Below are 20,996 nucleotides of genomic sequence, written 5' to 3'. Positions count from 1 at the left end.
ATCAGCTCACTGGCTTATCCTCAGAGATGTAGCGTACGCATTAGCATTGTACCTCTACCCATGACAAAGCCGGTTAGTCCAGTGACACGTCGTGGAGGTTCTGTGTATGCTTCAAATAGCAATGTGGGTGACATAGAAAGACACTAACAATGGGACTAGTAACAAGGGTTTCTTTAATATAAGGGGTAACTCCGCAAAACAATAAGTGCCGCAATTACAAAAGACAATATAATGTCTCTTGTGGAGGTCCATGTTAGAAACTGAGAAGCATTGATTCTCATAGTCTCTCCTCAGTTAAAAAACATTGTGTTTTTAAAACATTGTGACTGTACGCTGTACACTGAGGACAAGCAAGGCTCTGTGCACTGAAGACAAGCAGGGCTCTGTACACTGAGGACAAGCAGGGCTCTGTACACTGAGGACAAGCAGGGCTCTGTGCACTGAAGACAAGCAGGGCTCTGTACACTGAGGACAAGCAGGGCTCTGTACACTGAGGACAAGCAGGGCTCTGTACACTGAGGACAAGCAGGGCTCTGTGCACTGAAGACAAGCAGGGCTCTGTACACTGAGGACAAGCAGGGCTCTGTACACTGAGGACAAGCAGGGCTCTATACACTGAGGACAAGCAGGGCTCTGTGCATTGAGGACAAGCAGGGCTCTGTGCATTGAGGACAAGCAGGGCTCTGTACACTGAGGACAAGCAGGGCTCTGTACACTGAGGACAAGCAGGGCTCTGTACACTGATGCTTTGTGACATGCTCTGACTCACACAGCAGGATAATTGATAGGCCAGGAGTCTGCACAGAGCCCTGCTTGTCCCGCCCACACTTCCTGGATTTTAACTTTTTGCCATTTACAGATAAATAGGGAAAATAGCACAGATGTATGTTATTACTTAGCTGCCTAACATTTGCTGGGAGTTTACACGATAAAGATTTTTCCCCCCCTTGCTATAGGCTTCACTCTTCTACTTTGCCCATACCTTTTCACTCATCCTTTCATTGATATTGTCAATTTCACGGATCAAGGCGTGGATTTCCAGGGCTCCCTCTAAAGCCTTGCGATATTTGTTTAGATCCCCATGAAAACTGTTCCACCTACAGGAAAAACACACAGGTCATATATCATATATATGCTTAAACAATGTTAATACTGTTAAAGTTGAATACCATCTCAAAGGGGGTATTCCCATCTTAAATTGTTACAGTAAATCACTAGGCGCGATGGTGTATAGGTACTTGAACTCCTGCCAAGCTCAAAAACAAGAATCAAGGTCCTTTTGGCATTTCTCCTGCAGAGCAGCACTCCTGCTTACCAGTTGTGCTCATTTTAAAGGAAACCTATCATATTAAAAATGCAGTCCAATCTGCAGGCATCATGTTATAGAACAGGAGGAGCCAAGTATACTGATCAAATTTTTGCGCAAAAAGTTACAGAGCTCATTCCCATTCTGGACTAAGGAGCCAAGTGGGCGGTTCTATTCAGTGATTGACAGCTTTCTGTGAATAAGTGTGCATATAGAGAGTTTCCAGTCATTGAGTAGAACCGCCCACATGACTACTTAGCCCAGAGCCGAGGTTTACATGAATAATTGACAAATGTTCCTGGAACACAAAACTATATATCAATCCGCTCAGTTTCTCCTCATCTATAACATGATGCCTGCAGATTGGACTTGTTTTTATATGTAAGTAAAGAGAAAGAGACCGGCACTGGCGTCTTAGATATAAGCAATCTCTAGCAGGCTCTGGCAATCAGCCACCAAACACAGCGCTGCAGAGAAGCAGGTTCCTAACTGTACATAACGGGGTGCTCAATCCTCCAGAGCAAAACATGCATAATCCATAGTGCAGAAAGAAAAATGGAGGCACTCACGGTTTGAGGGTGCAGCAGGTTTCTTTGTTTTCGGTGCAAACTGAAGCAGAGAGACATCAGCAGGACACCATCGCAGGTACACAGGTGCAGTGACAATTGTTTCACGCCCCTTCTGGGGCGTGAAACAATTGTCAGTGCACCTGTGTACCTGCGATGGCATCCCGCTGATGCCGCTACGCTTCAGTTTGTCAATTATTCATGTAAACCTCTGCTCTGGGCTAAAAAGTCATGTGGGCGGTTTGAGGGTGCAGCAGGTTTCTTTATTTTCGCTACAAACTGAAGCGTAGCGGCATCAGCGGGATGCCATCGCAGGTACACAGGCGCAGTGGCAATTGTTTCACGCCCCTTCTGGGGTGTGAAACAATTGTCACTGCACCTGTGTACCTGCGATGGCGTCCCGCTGATGCTGCTCCGCTTCAGTTTGCACCAAAAATAAAGAAACCTGCTGTACCCTCAAACCGTGAGTGCCTCCTCCTCATCTTTCTTTCAGCACTATTCATTTTATATGTGACAAGTTCCCTTATGTGAAAGGGGCTGTGTTGTCTTTCCTTGCACCTTAGATAATATGGATCATTGCTGTGCAATGAAAATGAGAGTAATGGAGCCCCAGTGCATTACTACTTCTGCCGCTTCTCCTATTGGGGCGCTCCTTGGTGGGAAGACCCCATTAATGATAAACTACTTTTTTAACAAGCTTGTGACCTGGATTGAGTCTCCCAACATTTTTCCTTACAAAAAAAGCTCCCAATTCACCTTGCAATTTTGCTGTTTTTATCTACCATATTTCTGTAAGTTGATATATACAGGGTTCTCTACATATATATATATATATATATATATATATATATATATATATATACATATATATAGTTCACCCTGTTTTGTCTTGTGGCACAGCATCTACACACTGTAGTGTTTGTATTTTTATGAATTTGATACATTCTATCCGTAAATGTTTTTCCACACCACAATATATTTGTGAAATATAAAATGTACTTGTCATTCAGTTGTTTCTTCCGCTGGTAAACAGTCTTTATCTCTTCCACGTTCTGTCTCTCCAGCTTGGTGGCAAGAGCATTAATAGCTTTTATATGGGCATCATCCACGGTGACTTCCTGCAAATTTCCCAATAACAATGATCATTATAGCAAAGGGATGTGTGTAACATGGGTGTTCTAAATGTAAAGGAGCAAGACTAAGAAATTCTATACACAAATATCAGTCACATATTTTGGCTCAAACCACATTTTTATTAAAACTTGTGAATTTTTACTTCTCTGGCCAGGAAAGTGGGTAGGCCTCCAACAGCCAAACAGGTTTACCATAATTTATGCCAAAACCTGCTAGTAACTTTTTGTGGAAATCTACCATAGCTGGCAAAGATAAAAATGAGTGCAAAGATGCAGTGTATTCATTTAGAGGCAGTCACCTCTTAAACAGAAGGCCAGTGGAGTAAGATGCAATTAATTTATTAAAGGGGTACTCCACTGGAAAACAATTTTTTTTTATATCAAATGGTGCCAGAAAGTTAAACAGATTTGCTAATTATTTCTCCCGTATTAAAAAAATCTTTATCCTTCCAGTACTTATCAGCTGCTGTTTTGATCCACAGGAAGTTCTTTTCTTTTTGAATTTCCTTTCTGCCTGACCACAGTGCTCTCTGCTGACACCTCTGTCCATTTTAGGAACTGTCCAGAGTAGGAGCAAATCCCCATAGAAAACCTATCCTGCTCTGGACAGTTCCTAAAATAGACAGAGGTGTCAGCAGAGAGCACTGTGGTCAGACAGAAAAGAAATTCAAAAACAAAAGAACTTCCTGTGGACCATACCAGCAGCAGATAAGTACTGGAATGATTAAGAATTTTTAATAGAAGTAATTATCTAAACAAACATGGCAACTGTGATAATAACAATGCTAAACATGGATCACTTACCCCGGATCCTGCACCACGGAACTCATTCAACTTCTTTGTAAGCTGCAGACAGTGCTCATAATCTTCTCCTACATCCCCAACATTGATCATCACTTCCTAGAAAGCAGTCAGTTTCGAGGCATAAGTAAGAAAAGCTTAAAATGTAATAGAATCTAGCAGCCATTAATGATCCATCACCAGTGTTACCTTCTCTCGGATCCAAGCCTCCACCTGATCCACCTTCTGCAAAAACTCTAGTAAGTCTCGCTTATCCTCTAGCATTTTGCCACGGGCAGTTACCGCTTTCTTCAGTTTCTCCCATTCTTCAAGCAGTGTCCGATTTTTCTGACGTATATCTGCAGATTTGGGATGTTGCTGAGATACCAATGACTTCCCCATCTGCACATGGGAAATAATAGTATGCAGTTATTACAGCTATAAAATGATGTTTTGAAACCCAGTGTCTACGCGTTTCATTTACCTCAGTTACATCTTGGATTGTCTTTTCATGGGCAAGAATTTCAGCTTCAAACACTTGATGTTTCTGTAAAAGTTTCAATTTACTTTGTATATCCGTAGATCCCTGCTGGGTGTCATCATCCAGCATCTGCATACGCTCATTGATCCAGTATTGTGCCTGCGAATGGAATGAATATTTGTATTTTGCATCGCCTTAAAGGGGTATTCCTGGTTTATACATCTTATCCCCTATCCAAAGGATGTATGATCGCAGGAGTCCCGCCGCTTGGGACCCCCGCGATCTCGGTGCAGCCCCCGGCAGAATTCCGGGGGCTGCACCGAGATCGCGAGGATCCCCAGCGGCGGGACCCCTGCGATCATACATCCTATCCTTTGGATAGAGGATAAGAAGTATAAACCTGGAATACCTCTTTAAGACGGAAAGTATGTGCAGATTTGGTTGACATTATTTCCATCTCAAATTCCTTAATTTTATAGAAGCAAACAAGGAATTGACTTTAAAAGTTTATTGAAGCAAACAAAGAGTTGACAAAATTTTTTATTGAAGCGAACAGCCATATAAACATTTCTATTTTCCCCCTGGCCAACTATTAGTCCTATGAAGGATTGTGAAACTACCAGACAAGAATAAGATTAAAGGGGTTGTCCAAAACAATCTTGTTTGGGCATCTGGATTTAATATGGATGTGTATTAGTAACAGCGGAAGGCTGCTGTAAAGAGCGAGTGTCTGGGAGTTAGTTAACACGAGAATTTAGAGCTGGTATCGCACAACAGAAGTAAATAAATAATTTCTCAAGAAAAACAGATGAAGAAAAGAGGACATCTAAAGAGACACGCCATGTAAATACAAACACGTCCAAAACAAATCCAAAATATGTATTACCTCTGTGAGGTTCTGGTTAAACAGAGCCAGGAGGAGGGCTGTGGTTAATTCTTCCCGTCTGGCCTGACTGAGAGCCCTTACTTTGTTCCTCCTGTCTATGATGGAATTCAGTTTGTATTGGACCTGTGTAGTCTCCATTCTTCTGTTGTCTTGAAGAAGTTTGTTGGCTTGATCTTGCAAAGAAGTCATCTAAAAAAGGTATCATTAGCATTTCTACCTAATATTATGAATATATATTTATATCTGAATATATATTTATATTTGTATCCTCCTCATGATGTCCTCCTTCTAGCAACGTAACAACTGTTCAGGTGTAAAGAAGGGAAACATGGACAGTAAACATCTTGATGCATTGATTCTAGCCACATTTGCTTCGGAGGTTCCCGGTACCGTATTGCATCCAGTACCTAGTGTAGAGGTCCCCAAAGTCAGAGTAACTACGTTCAGGTAGGGTTCCTCAGGTGGGACAGCCCCTAGTCGCCTCTCCTTAAGTCTAACTTTAATATTAATAAATGTATATATTTGATAATTATATCTATATTTCATAGTAATGTATAGTACTTACCTTGTTCAGCGTCACAGGACCTTCGGTCATGTGACCATGCTAGTAACCTCTATGGTATTTTGCAGGACCTTAGGAGGTCCTTGGGTCTCGTGTTACCCAAAAATCTCTGTAATGGTGATTGACATCCGTTTGGACCAATTAGCTTTAGTCCAGCCCCTGCCCATATAAGGGAGATGCGTCCAATAATCGCTCTCTTGGGTTGCTGCTCTCGTGGATGCCGGACTAACAGGACGGTGTGCTATGCAACTTTCAAAGACACGCTAGGCCTCAAAACCTACAGCCTCAGCAGAACCAAAATCGTGAGTTTTACTCTAATTCCTGCTAATGCTAGCTTGACTACTGGACCGCAACTAATTCCCCTAAATCCAGTGGAACAGCGCAATATCTTAAAAGATTCTTAATGCTAAAGTCCCAACCATTGTCAATCTCCAAAGGAAGCTGTTGTTATGATAAGAGACTGTTATGTTAATGAAGTGTACAGAAAATCTTCAGTAAAAGTTAACGAAGTTTACACACGCTTTCCGGTTGTGGACAATCCATTATTATCTACCTCAAACCTATTATCATCTACCTCCCTATCGTTCCTGGGTAAGGGCGGCGGTAGGAAAAGCTTTATTGAGGAGCCCTCACCCTGGTGTCACGAATAGCAAGGGTTAACAAGCACCCTTTAATACCCGCACAGCTACACTCCCCATACCCTACACCCCCCAGGCTATCACATCAGGATGCATGACTATTGTTCCTGTCGAAATGACAGAACACAACAGGTTCCATTATAAGTCAATGAGGTCCATCTGAGGCCGTTGGCATCCATCATACAATGGTTGTAGCACCCGGAAGCCAGATTTGACAACAAAGGTGTGAACTCCCCATAAAGGCTCCCAAACACAGCTTCACCAGGATCGTCCCCAACATAAGATGCGTATGAAGGTCTTCCAACTCTTTCCCAACACCAAGCCAAACTTGGCTGATAGCTATTGAAGATGTATAGGGAGTATAAAAGGACTGGCTAGGCTAGGAGCCCTTGGGCATATATTGGTTGCCAAACATTAAATGCTTCAAATTGTAATAAGTTAATAAAGATGAACTTGTTATCTTGGATACAAGTTAAAAGTTCCATAGAGCAAATGTATTATCTTTACCCCTATGGTTAGAAAGCACGATAAAAATATCACAAGACGAGCAGTAGAACCACTTGAATGTACACATTTTGTATATTTTAACCTTATCTCGTGATCACTATAACCATGGAAGCACTGTACATACAGATAAAACACATTACCTTTCCATCCTGAGATGAAAGAAGCTTCTCAAAGGCCTCATGCTTTTTGATCAGTTGTTCGATCTCTCCAGCAGAGGCTCCGAGGTCACTTGATTTCAATCTCACCTGCAAACAAAGATGGAAACCATTCCAGTTATCTTACATCTTGATATTGTATATAAAGACAAGGGCCTAAATATTTATGATGTGTTTGGCAGGAGTTATAAAATGTAAAACGCTCTTTATGTAGTCAGCTTACTTTTGACAAATGCAGATGTCAAAATAACTGTATATTATATCACTTTAATAAGAGTTTGTTCCTTTAGGCAAACGTAGTCTTGCCAACACTTTACAGTCACATGTGCATCGAATTTGGAATCTCGCTTGCGTATAGCCATTAATGAGAACAGCTTTGCTTTTCATCTTGTAAACCTTGTGTATAATGATCAAAACCTAGAGAAGTTCATCAGTTTGGATCCCCTCTCCTAAATTCTCACCATCTGGATGGCGTTCTTAGAGTGGAGAATGTTTACTTTGGTCGATGAAACATGTTTGTCTTCTAGCTAGTAGAAGTATAAAAACCCCATTGTACGGTTTGTCATTATTGACTGAAAATAAATGTGTTCTTGGAAGCGAATTGATGCCAGAGACTGCGTTTATTGAAGATACGCTTTGGGTCTTAAGAACAGATGTTCTTCCAAGCACAGTAATATATTATGCCTTGTATTTCTGGAATTCTCTCTTACACGGAATAATTGATCACTGTCCCTAACAGGTAAATATTATCCGCCCCAATTAAAATAACTACTGTATCTGGAATCTAACCACTCAAATTAAACCAGTCTTCATAAAGTAGAGGTCTCCAAAGCAATCGTACTGCACCCACCACAAGAAAGAGTTCAATACTGTAAAAGAGGTTCCCGTAGACACGCGTCTTCTGTAACCAGATGTGTTCACTCTGTAGAGCTGTCCGGTGAGCCAGTTTCTTTCTCTACACCAGTAACTTCTATCACAGCCCATTACTGAAACTTGTACTGACACTAAATAAGCCAAAAAACTAAGACATTGCACAGGATCACATCTATTTACACAGGCCAGAAATGTATGAATTATGCTCATTTCTGAGACCTACCACACAGACATCTCGGACATTTTACTTTAACAATAAAAATGGACATGGTCACAGGTAAGGCAATGCTCTTAAAGCGCAACTCTGATGATAGTCCTAGAAACTATATAGAAATAGCGATCGGCACTACCTAGCTCCGGCCTATATTAGCATATCACAAGATGAGATACAAGTGCTAGACAATCTTCACGGTGGCTCACCACAAGCGGTTCACCAGTCACCGATATTCGGTGCTCTGACCCCTTATGGACAGTGAATCAAATCAACAATAAAAGTCAATGAGAAGGAGAAATGTAGGGGGAGCACTCACCAACACCCGGTCTCAGTTGCCGTGCAGAAAGTTTCTTTATTCAGGTGCTGTACATCAACATGCTGGACGCCAGGTGTCCAGCATGTTGATGTACAGCACCTGAATAAAGGAACTTTCTGCACCGCAACTGAGACCGGGTGTTCGTGAGTGCTCCCCCTACATTTCTCCTTCTCATTGACTTTTATTGTTGATCTGATGATAGTCCATAAGGGGTCAGAGCACCGAATATCGGTGACTGGTGCACCGCTTTTGGTGAGCCACCGTGAAGATTGTCTAGCACTTGTATCTCATCTTGTGATACGTCCCATAGTCCCATAGACTTGCATGAGACTCCCAGCAAATCCATATGCTGCTCACTTTAGTCTTGGGCTATAACCATGAAATTTCCAGCATATTCAAACATGTATCCGGCTGCCGGACCATCAACGGAGTTGCTTAACAAAACCAGATGCCTACTAATAAAGCCCTAGACTACAGTAACCTCAGGTAATCAGGTGTGATGTGAAAGTAAATGGTCTAAACAAATCACTAGTCAAGTCACACATGTAAAATGTTATGTACAATTTTGAGCATGAACAAACTGGAGGGAATCCAGATGAGGCAACAAAGATATGTAAAGAAATAGCTGCAGAACCGAAATAGGCTAATATGGTATCTGTTTTTTTTTTTTTTAACAGGATCATAAGGTATGGAATAGCATAGTCTACATGGTCAGCCATAGGACACAAGACCCCCTATGGGTACATTTAGCTTTTGTTTTGGGAACTTTTCTGAAATATATACTAAATATAAAGGGGAAAAAATGTGATATGAATGGGGGGGCTAAAGTAAATAAACTAGTATAAACAAAACTTTCTATATTTTGAATAAATAAATTTGATTTATGCTGTTACATTAAAGGGATTATCCAAGTTTTATTAACCTTTCAGTATTGTGCCCATGATGCCAAGTTATGTTTTAAGTGCTTTACTTGCCTTCCATGTGTGGGGTGGATAGACACCTTTTTTATGATTTCATTGCCCTACAGGTTCGGCATTTCTCCGGTGTCTCGAGTCTTTCCCAGGATCCTCTTTGGCTCAAGACAAAAGCTGATCAAAAGGGGCTTGGCTTCTTCTTGTCTTCCCTAACAAGCCAGCCCACTGGTGACCTGTGGCGTCCAGATGTATGTGCCGCCGTTCAATGGGTCCCCTGCTGTATGAATACCGCTGAGATCACGTGACAGCGGGGGATGCATTGAATGTTGGTGCAGCAGCTCATACAGCTGGACACCACATGTCATAAGGGGGGCTGGCTTGTCATGGAAGACCAGAAGAAGCCAAGCCCCCTGTGATCAGCTGTTGTCTCCAGCCAAACAGGATCCTGGGAAAGGCTGGAGACAACAGTCATCCAGACACCGGAGGAATGGTGAACCTGGGGAGGCCATGAAATCACAAAAAAAGGGGTCAATTCCCCCCACATATAAAGGCAAGTAAAGCACTTAAGACATAACTTGGCATCACGGGTGCAATAAGTTAATCAAAACCTGGATAACCCCTTTAAGGCCATTTTCCTACACTGTAAATGGCCAAAAAAAAAAAATGCCGCAAAACAAAATATGTTTGTGTCAACAAGATGAAACTTCATTTTACGCACAGACCAATGTCCTCTGGTGAGAAATGTGTTTATGCTAGCTTCAGGTCATCATACCTTTCCTCAGATACCATTGACAAGTGGCAAATTACTGCTAGTCATGGTAGTGAAATATTGGCATGTACAGACGTAGCAGAGCTAAGGTGCTATATTTCACAGTGATTCTTGAACTTGTAGTATGACACTTTTTAGTAAGAAGACCTGATCTGACCATGTGATGTTTGTAACATTCTGCTGCTGCTCAGGTCATGTTCTATCAAAGGTCATTAAAAGCTGCTCTGGGGTGTATGCAAGCAGATTAGACTTTGGACGCTATTCGCAGCAGGGTTTCCCAGCAGGAGGGCTGATGGGCTGGCAAGGGAAGGAGTATCCAACAGCTGGAAAACTGAACTGGAAATCCAATCCTAAACCTAGCGTCTGTGTCTGGATACTTGGCTGTCACTGGATAGGGCTACAGAAAACCACACAGAGCCATTAACTTGATAATGTATTTACTCTGCTCAGTGCAAGACTGACCATAGTTAACTCCATCAATGCTAAACATGATGCCAAGGAGGCGTAGTCACACTTACCAGGCTAAATTAAATTATTCTATACTTGTCAAGTCAATTTTGCAGTGCAACACATGCTTGTACAATATGTAGACCATACAGGACAGGCTTGTACAATATCTAGACCATACAGGGCAGGCTTGTACAATACGTAGACCATACAGGGCAGGCTTGTACAATATGTAGACCATACAGGGCAGGCTTGTACAATACGTAGACCATACAGGGCAGGCTTGTACAATACGTAGACCATACAGGACAGGCTTGTACAATACGTAGACCATACAGGGCAGGCTTGTACAATACGTAGACCATACAGGGCAGGCTTGTACAATACGTAGACCATACAGGACAGGCTTGTACAATACGTAGACCATACAGGGCAGGCTTGTACAATACGTAGACCATACAGGACAGGCTTGTACAATATCTAGACCATACAGGACAGGCTTGTACAATACGTAGACCATACAGGGCAGGCTTGTACAATACGTAGACCATACAGGGCAGGCTTGTACAATACGTAGACCATACAGGACAGGCTTGTACAATATGTAGACCATACAGGACAGGCTTGTACAATATGTGGACCATACAGGACAGGCTTGTACAATATCTAGACCATACAGGGCAGGCTTGTACAATACGTAGACCATACAGGGCAGGCTTGTACAATATGTAGACCATACAGGACAGGCTTGTACAATATGTGGACCATACAGGACAGGCTTGTACAATATCTAGACCATACAGGGCAGGCTTGTACAATACGTAGACCATACAGGGCAGGCTTGTACAATACGTAGACCATACAGGACAGGCTTGTACAATATGTAGACCATACAGGACAGGCTTGTACAATATGTGGACCATACAGGACAGGCTTGTACAATACGTAGACCATACAGGACAGGCTTGTACAATATGTAGACCATATAGGGCAGGCTTGTACAATATGTAGACCATACAGGGCAGGCTTGTACAATATGTAGACCATACAGGACAGGCTTGTACAATATGTAGACCATACAGGACAGGCTTGTACAATATGTAGACCATACAGGGAAGGCTTGTACAATATGTAGACCATACAGGGCAGGCTTGTACAATATGTAGACCATACAGGGCAGGCTTGTACAATATGTAGACCATACAGGGCAGGCTTGTACAATATGTAGACCATACAGGGCAGGCTTGTACAATATCTAGACCATACAGGGCAGGGTTGTACAATACGTAGACCATACAGGGCAGGCTTGTACAATATCTAGACCATACAGGACAGGCTTGTACAATATCTAGACCATACAGGGCAGGCTTGTACAATACGTAGACCATACAGGGCAGGCTTGTACAATACGTAGACCATACAGGACAGGCTTGTACAATATCTAGACCATACAGGACAGGCTTGTACAATACGTAGACCATACAGGGCAGGCTTGTACAATACGTAGACCATACAGGGCAGGCTTGTACAATACGTAGACCATACAGGACAGGCTTGTACAATATGTAGACCATACAGGACAGGCTTGTACAATATGTGGACCATACAGGACAGGCTTGTACAATATCTAGACCATACAGGGCAGGCTTGTACAATACGTAGACCATACAGGGCAGGCTTGTACAATATGTAGACCATACAGGACAGGCTTGTACAATATGTGGACCATACAGGACAGGCTTGTACAATATCTAGACCATACAGGGCAGGCTTGTACAATACGTAGACCATACAGGGCAGGCTTGTACAATACGTAGACCATACAGGACAGGCTTGTACAATATGTAGACCATACAGGACAGGCTTGTACAATATGTGGACCATACAGGACAGGCTTGTACAATACGTAGACCATACAGGACAGGCTTGTACAATATGTAGACCATATAGGGCAGGCTTGTACAATATGTAGACCATACAGGGCAGGCTTGTACATTATGTAGACCATACAGGACAGGCTTGTACAATATGTAGACCATACAGGGCAGGCTTGTACAATATGTAGACCATACAGGGAAGGCTTGTACAATATGTAGACCATACAGGGCAGGCTTGTACAATATGTAGACCATACAGGGCAGGCTTGTACAATATGTAGACCATACAGGGCAGGCTTGTACAATATCTAGACCATACAGGGCAGGGTTGTACAATACGTAGACCATACAGGGCAGGCTTGTACAATATGTAGACCATACAGGGCAGGCTTGTACAATATGTAGACCATACAGGGCAGGCTTGTACAATATGTAGACCATACAGGGCAGGCTTGTACAATACGTAGACCATACAGGGCAGGCTTGTACAATATGTAGACCATACAGGGCAGGCTTGTACAATATGTAGACCATACAGGACAGGCTTGTACAATATGTAGACCATACAGGGCAGGCTTGTACAATATGTAGACCATACAGGGAAGGCTTGTACAATATGTAGACCATACAGGGCAGGCTTGTACAATATCTAGACCATACAGGGCAGGCTTGTACAATATGTAGACCATACAGGGCAGGCTTGTACAATATCTAGACCATACAGGGCAGGGTTGTACAATACGTAGACCATACAGGGCAGGCTTGTACAATATCTAGACCATACAGGACAGGCTTGTACAATAAGTAGACCATACAATACAGGCTTGTACAATATGTAGACCATACAGGAGAGGCTTGTACAATATGTAGACCATACAGGACAGGCTTGTACAATATGTAGACCATACAGGACAGGCTTGTACAATATGTGGACCATACAGGACAGGCTTGTACAATATGTGGACCATACAGGACAGGCTTGTACAATATGTAGACCATACAGGGAAGGCTTGTACAATACATAGACCATACAGGGCAGGCTTGTACAATATGTAGACCATACAGGACAGGCTTGTACAATATGTAGACCATACAGGACAGGCTTGTACAATATGTAGACCATACAGGACAGGCTTGTACAACATGTAGACCATACAGGACAGGCTTGTACAATATGTGGACCATACAGGACAGGCTTGTACAATATGTGGACCATACAGGACAGGCTTGTACAATATGTGGACCATACAGGACAGGCTTGTACAATATGTAGACCATACAGGGAAGGCTTGTACAATACATAGACCATACAGGGCAGGCTTGTACAATATGTAGACCATACAGGACAGGCTTGTACAATATGTAGACCATACAGGACAGGCTTGTACAATATGTAGACCATACAGGACAGGCTTGTACAACATGTAGACCATACAGGACAGGCTTGTACAATATGTGGACCATACATGAAAGGCTTGTACAATATGTAGACCATATAGGGCAGGCTTGTACAATAGGTAGACCATACAGGACAGGCTTGTACAATACATAGACCATACAGGGCAGGCTTGCACAATATGTAGACCATGTTGGGAAGTAAGAACAAAGTAGCAATTCTATTTGCAATTTTTAAGAATGCACGGTAAAGGAGCATTACAGATTTGTAATAAAATTAAGTCCAAGCAGAATCTGCTTGTAGCAGAATCCCATTCATCTCAATAGGATTCTGCTGCTTAGTGTACACCGTGGAAGCCGACCTTGATCCGGATTTTGCCAAAAGAATGAACCATTTGTCAATGATACTTTTTTTTCCCGATACTTATTTATGCTATAAAATGCCACATGAAATATGCACAGATGCCTGGCGGAGATTTTAGAGAGTTTCTGTAATGTGAATGGGCCCTAACTACTGTATGTTATAGGCCAGGGTTTCCCAACCAGGGTGCCTCCAGGTGTTGCAAAACTATAACTCCCAGCATGCCCGGACAGCCAAAGGCTGTCCGGACATGATGGGAGTTATAGTTTTGCAACAGCTGGAGGCACCCTGGTTGGGACACACTGTTATAGGCATAAGTATAGAATTTCCTCTGTATTTCTTACTCCTATAATGATGTTGCCATCAGCCTTTCATCTGGTACATTAGTACAGTAATAGGCAAGGTTAAAGTGACATAGATGTCAAACTTACTTTGACGGTGTCCATTTAAATCTCTGCACATTGGGCTCATGCCACTGACCACCGACACTGATACTATCCTTGCAAGAATAGAAACTAATTCTGTCTGTGACCATTGCAGTAAGTGCTCAAAGCTCCTAGAAATCACGGCTGTTCCTCATAATTATAAATGGACTACTAGAATCAGTTGCAGCTATTCTAACAACCCCAATGGTTGTATAAAGCTGCATTTATATGGGATAGGTTGTCTGTAGATTTTCTGCAGCTGATTAGATTGCAAAAAATCTACAGCATATTGACAGAGCCAGTGTTGTGTATTTTATAGAAATTATGGCTTATAAAAAATAGACCACTAGGGGTCCCCATACCATCCAGAACATAATCTTGTCCGGCTGCAGCAGCATCTTTGTCTCAGCTGAAGCACAGGCTGGGACAACATCCAGAAAGTGAGGGCAGGACTGGCACTCCTCTGTGCTCACTCCTGTCCTATCAGACTGCAGCATGAAAAAGGGGAGAGAATTACAGTGCAGCCTGCAGTGATTGGATGAAGATATCCAGCACTGCACAGCAGACTCAGGGAGTAAGTGAATGCATTGTGAGTGAGGCGGGCTCAGTGCTTGCCCCTTCCTGAGCAGTGGATGTCAGAATGAGTGAGCAGCAGAACAGAGGGATTTGTGGGCAAAAAAAAGGTAGATACATAAAGGCATGTAAAGAATCTGCTTGACCTGGTGAGTAACATATATAACTCTTAGTTTTTTTTCTTTCTGTGATATGACAAGTACACTTTAAGAAATCTCCTTCACATGGCTACCTGGTTGTGCAGGTAACAGCCTCATTGAAGCCAGAAAAACCTTTCAAGAAGGAAAAACTTATAATAAAGGCAACACTGCACTGATTTAGTGATGTATCCCCTTCTTAACATTGTGGGGTGTGACCTCCGACCATAAAGTATTGACATATCCTGGCCATATGCAATCACTTAAAGGGAAAACCTTTTCATTTTTTATTAACTTGGATACATTTCAATATTTCCTTCTGCGGATCATCTGTTTTAAATGGAGATTAACCATCATATTTGTGGCTTGAGCTTCATTTATTTTAAAATTATCTTGACCAAAAACCAGAAAAATGGTTTTGGCTAAAAAGTAGAATAACAAAATATTACTCATTCCTTTCTCTATTTCCTCTGCTTTGTTAGATTACTTGTCATGATCAAAGGGAGAAGAGTTTATAGTGAAGCTATCCCGTGTTTGTAAGGACTCGATTACATGGCCCATCGTGTGGTTTAAATGAGTGTCAATCTTGTAGAAAGTGCTAAAGAGCCTATTACAAATCATGAGGATGACGCAGTAGAGTTCGTGCTGCCCTCTGCCTCCATCATTTGCATATTATATATATATATATTGCTATAGCCAAACCCCCTTCAGCTTATGCTAACTATTCACAGACAACAAATCCTATACACAAAATGATAGACTCCATCAATGATAATGAAAACTAATGTCATATATACTTATGCAGCAAATATATATGAAATACTAGGGGCTATAAAAAAAAAATACTGTAATATTGTTGATAATGCAAATCACCTAATAAAGCCAAAAACACCAAGTCCCCATGGCGTATTTGGTATCTTTTCTGGCTTTCTATACACTTGTTATCTATCTATCTATCTATATATATATATATATATATATATATATATATATATATATATAAAAGAAGATCAGGGCAGCACTCCAATAACGTGAGAAAAGTGAATTTATTCCATCAAAGCAATGTGCAAAAACAGCAGCGACGTTTCGATCCTCTCCAAGATCTTTTTCAAGCGATCCTGGAAAGGATCGAAACGTCGCTGCTGTTTTTGCACATTGCTTTGATGGAATAAATTCCCTTTTCTCACGTTATTGGAGTGCTGCCCTGATCTTTTTTTTATCTTTGGATGGATTGTTGGACTTGATCCTTTAACAGGTTGCCTGCACCTTACTTTATACTTTTTCATTTTTGTGTGCTGTTGCTTTTTGGTTTTTATATATATATATATATATATATATACATACTTTTATATACTTTCTTTTGTGTGTGGCTAAGTGGAGGGGCACTCTTAGCTAATTTGTCTTATCAATTATATTACAGTATTTTTGCGACCTTTTTAGAGACCCTTGTATTTTATATATACTTGCCCTGTATTTGCTGTATATATATATATATATATATATATATATATATATATATATATACATATATGTGTGTGTGTGTGTTTTCTAAATAAGAATCTGCTACTTTGCACCAGTGCACTTTGTCATTTCTCTGTTGTCGAATGTAAAGTAAGTGGTAACACGATGCAGAGCCGCTGCACACAAAGATGGCGCCCTCTACTTCCGTATATATGATGTGGGGAAAAAAATTGGAAAATATGGCAAGAATTTTATAGATGTCCCCTATTACTTCTTTGATACACGGTTCTGTATAAATAACACAATATATTATGTTCATAGAGATGTATCTACATGTATGTTTCTTTTTTTTTTGTATGTGTTAGCAATTAGGGTCCTACATGCAACAGTAAAGTGTGGGTTATTGAAGTAGGCTGGAAACACCAAATTGTATAGACTGGATTTAAAAGCTACTGGAGACCAAAGCAAACCATACAGCAGATCTGTTAGAAGGTATGGGGTATAAAGTAAGAGCAATGCTGTATACCTGCTGACAGGTCCACTTTAAATTTATGCTTGGACTATCGGATCAAAAGGGAAGCAGATGAAGCTGTTATTTGTACAAGTTTATCCTTTGTATAATCTGTGTATATAAAACTTAACATGTATGTATATATATATATATATATATATATATATATATATATATCCATCATAACTTCAAAATGGCTGTACATATTTCAATGAAACGTGGTACACAATACTTATATGTTAAGTAAAAATATAGTAGAGTTAAGTTAGCCCTAAACCACACCCTTATGAGAGGGTGGGGTTTTTGTTTGAAGTCCCATGCAAGTCTATGGGAAGTGTGTGTTCCAGCATAACTTCCAGATGGCTGGAGATATTTCAAATAAACTAGCTACACGTTACTTATATGTTAACTAAAATATAGTAGAGTTAAATTAACCCTAACAGACCTTCTTATGCCAGGGTGGGGTTTTTGTCTGAAGTCCCATGCATGTCTATAGGATCTCCGGTACATCTCCTGATTGGAGATACAGGCAGGTGCAGAGGATAGTTAGTGTGAGGATGGGATATGAGGATGGGATATTAGTGCGAGATATGAGGTCAGGATATGAGGAGGATAGGATATGAGGACAGGATATAAAGTTGGGAGATAAGGTCGAGATATAAGGATGAGATATGAGAATGGGATATGAGGATGAGATATAAGGACAGGATATGAGGATGGGATATGAGGTCGAGATATAAGGACAGGATATGAGGATGAGATATAAGGACAGGATATGAGGATGAGAAACGAGGATGGGATATGAGGACAGGATATAAGGTCGGGATATGAGGATGAGATATGAGGTTGAGATATAAGGACAGGATATGAGGACAGGATATGAGGTTAAAAGTGTCATTGTTGCTTTTAGGTTAGAAAGATCGGGCAACAGTGGGTACTCTGCTAGTTGATGAAAAAAATGTATCTGATATATAAAACATCTAACATCCTGCATCAAACGCTTCCCTGCATTTTCTTACCTGCTTTAGTGACAGTAAATGTCAAAAAACAAACCTCTCTGTTAGTAATAAAAAAATTAAAATTACTGAAATGTTAGGATCAGTAACTCTGGAAAAGTGTTCTTTAGCTTTGTAGCTGCAGAAACTAAATACAATGGCCCTGATTTACTAAGAGTGAAGTGTAGGTTTTGTTGTGTTTTTTGCTGTTACGACCTTTTTTCCCCATGGTATTTACTAATTTACTCCACTTTTGGAAACTTTATACATGTTTAAAGTGTAGGGTTTTCTTACCAGAAAATTCACATGATTTTCAGAGTGGTTTTCAGAAAAGACGAGTGATTTTGGATGAAATGTAGGGAGAACGCCTCTTTTCCCGATAAACACGCCCATTTTGTAGTTTTTTTGTTTTTTTTCACTTTGAGTGTTTCTGATTCTGTCGGGTTTTTTCTGTCACACATTCAGAATTTACACAGACTTTAGGGGCACAACTCGACAAAAAGAGTCAGAATGCTGTTAGTAAATGAGGGCCAATGTCTGGAGTTTGTACAAAATAGTGAAGTGAGATATTTGGCAAAACCTTCACTAGTGACGTGAATTTATGTTTTGAGCCAGTTCTCAGATCCCCTTTTTATAAGACAGCATTTATGCCCTGTATTTTCCTTGGCATGAGGATTGGCTGCTTTGCGCGCTCCCCTGCCGGCTGGCTCTATGTCTGCTGACATGCATGATAATATAGCACTGACCAATTAGTCTGTAAAATTACACTCAATGAAAATCCCTCCCGACTTTACAGCCAGGGGCCATCTCACAAGAATGTAAGCGAATGAGCGTGAAAAAATATTTTACACTGTACTTCTTCACTGCAACTTTTTGGGAGCGTAATCATGAGTGAGGCGCTGTATGCAAACAATCTTTTACAGGACCCCAGTCATGGTTTAACCCCTGGAAGATTGCATCAACTTTTTGTTACCTGTTCAACTGTTCCTAAATGCTATAACTAGAGATGAGCGAATTTACAGTAAATTTGATTCATCACGAACTTCTCGGCTTCGGCAGTTGATTACTTTTCCTGCATAAATTAGTTCAGCTTTCCGGTGCTCCGGTGGGCTGGAAAAGGTGGGTACAATCCTAGGAAAGAGTCTCCTAGGACTGTATCCACCTTTTCCAGCCCACGGGAGCACCTGAAAGCTGAACTAATTTATGCAGGATAAGTCATCAACTGCCGAGCCGAGAAGTTCGTGACCAATCGAATTTACTGTAAATTCGCTCATCTCTAGCTATAACTCTTATTTTTCCATTGATGGAGCCATATATATATATATATATATATATATATATATATATATATATAAAAAATATATATATATATATATATATATATACATATGTATATATATTTTTTTTTACTTTAAAACCGTGGGATGCAATCCACCAAATGTTATCTCCCAATTTACAATATATGTAGTAACACCAGGGAACCTTCATACAAAAATTCTAAAACTTCCCTTTTATTGGAGGCTCTTTAAAACAATTTCAAATCCACATAACAGCACACTTAGTTTCACGAACCGCCACCATGGTGGCGGTTCGTGAAACTAAGTGTGCTGTTATGTGGATTTGAAATTGTTTTAACGAGCCTCTAATAAAAGGGAAGTTTTAAAAATTTCTGTATGAAGGTTCCCTGGTGTTACTATGTGTATATATATATATATATGTATATATATATATATATGTATATATATATATATATTTGTGGGGTGACATTGGAAAAACAACAACAATACGTATGTGTGTATATATATATTTATTTATTTATTTGTGGGGTGACATTGGAAAAACAACAGCAATACGTGTGTGTGTGTGTGTGTGTGTGTGTATATATATATTTGTGGGGTGACATTGGAAAAACAACAACAATACGTATGTGTGTGTATATATATATATTTATTTATTTATTTGTGGGGTGACATTGGAAAAACAACAGCAATACGTATGTGTGTGTGTGTATGTGTGTATATATATATATATATATATATATATATATATGTGAGGTGACATTGGAAAAACAACAGCAAAAGCTTTTCAGCAACTTTTGAGGGGTTTTGTTTTTACGCTGCTTGCAGTACATTTCTGCGGTTCAGTGTGATCACATGGATAATTTATACAGCTGCAGTTTTATTTACTACTCCATTAGTTTTTGTCATCTTTGCTTGTTATATTCCAATCACTATGGGGGAGATTTATCAAAACCTGTCCAGAGGAAAAGTTGCCCAGTTGCCCATAGCAACCAATCAGATTGCTTCTTTCATTTTGCAGAGGCCTTGTTAAAAATGAAAGAAGAGATCTGATTGGTTGCTATGGGCAACTCAGCAAATTTTCTTCCGGACAGGTTTTGATAAATCTCCCCCTATAACTTAATAATAGTTTTTTTTGTGCAGCAATCTGTTTTTATTGGTATTACTTTGGGATAGATTGTACTTTTTGAACGCTTTTAAAGCCTTTTTCTTGTTTGTGAGGTGACAAAAAGACAGCAACGCTGATATTGGGTATTTTTATTTTGTTTTCAGCAAAATATATTGCCGTGCGTTTACCGAAGTAGGTTGTTCAGTCTAAGAACAATTTTAGAATGGGTATACTGTATACAGATAGTGGCGTTCCCTGCAGCCTTTCTCCAATTGTAATCGTATATGCAATCTAAAACTCTTTCCTCC

At 40.6% G+C, this 20,996-nt stretch overlaps 1 protein-coding gene across 8 annotated transcripts in view; it reads right to left on the bottom strand.

Annotated features, from left to right (window-relative positions):
• The window catches only part of SPTBN5 (spectrin beta, non-erythrocytic 5), a 278,824-nt gene that overhangs the window by 96,166 nt on the left and 161,662 nt on the right, over positions 1-20,996 (bottom strand). For all 8 annotated transcript variants that reach the window (XR_008848753.1, XM_056545854.1, XM_056545855.1 and 5 more), the window contains 7 exons: positions 7,000-7,104; positions 5,153-5,341; positions 4,270-4,425; positions 3,996-4,187; positions 3,810-3,905; positions 2,872-2,990; positions 983-1,097 (listed from right to left, as the gene is read on the bottom strand). Coding sequence is in view for 7 of the 8 variants with exons in the window: in XM_056545854.1 (XP_056401829.1) it covers positions 983-1,097; positions 2,872-2,990; positions 3,810-3,905; positions 3,996-4,187; positions 4,270-4,425; positions 5,153-5,341; positions 7,000-7,104 (972 nt within the window). In the remaining variant the exon portion in view is untranslated. The remainder of the gene's footprint in view (positions 1-982; positions 1,098-2,871; positions 2,991-3,809; positions 3,906-3,995; positions 4,188-4,269; positions 4,426-5,152; positions 5,342-6,999; positions 7,105-20,996) is intronic.

Source organism: Hyla sarda, chromosome 11 (genome assembly GCF_029499605.1).
Source record: "Hyla sarda isolate aHylSar1 chromosome 11, aHylSar1.hap1, whole genome shotgun sequence".
Lineage (NCBI taxonomy): Eukaryota > Metazoa > Chordata > Amphibia > Anura > Hylidae > Hyla > Hyla sarda.
The sequence above is the reverse complement of the archived record's forward strand: the minus strand, read 5'-3'. Positions and strand labels throughout refer to the sequence as shown.